A 299-nucleotide genomic window follows, 5' to 3' on the forward strand; every position below is an offset into this window, starting at 1 on the left:
CCGCACCCCCTCCGTGGTGTTGGGGACCTGCCGGAGGCGCTGCTCCTTGGTGCCCCCCCGGGTCGCCTTCCAGAGGGTCTTTGAGGAGCCAGAAGACTCTGCATGCAGCAACACCACCACGATGGGCACGCTGGCCCCAGCTTGTTGAAGTCTTTCCAGCCCTCTGCTTAAGGCCCCCGGGACAGTGGCTGAGGGGTCCTTTAGGATCTCCCCCAGCGTCACCTCCTCGTGGTGCAGGACTGTGGAGCAGGGATGTCACCACCAGCGTGGGGAGGGATGCCCTGCAGGGAGCACATGGA

General features: G+C 65.2%; 1 protein-coding gene across 1 annotated transcript in view; it reads left to right on the top strand.

Moving 5' to 3' along the window:
- Positions 1–148, top strand: part of LOC103776298 (mas-related G-protein coupled receptor member H-like) — a 1,056-nt gene extending 908 nt beyond the window's left edge. The window contains exon 3 of the mRNA XM_008943803.1: positions 21–148. Coding sequence (XP_008942051.1) covers positions 21–148 — 128 coding nt within the window. The remainder of the gene's footprint in view (positions 1–20) is intronic.
- The last annotated feature ends 151 nt before the right edge of the window (positions 149–299 follow it).

This window comes from Merops nubicus, unplaced genomic scaffold, assembly GCF_000691845.1.
Source record: "Merops nubicus isolate BGI_N331 unplaced genomic scaffold, ASM69184v1 scaffold7247, whole genome shotgun sequence".
Classification (NCBI taxonomy): Eukaryota; Metazoa; Chordata; class Aves; order Coraciiformes; family Meropidae; genus Merops; species Merops nubicus.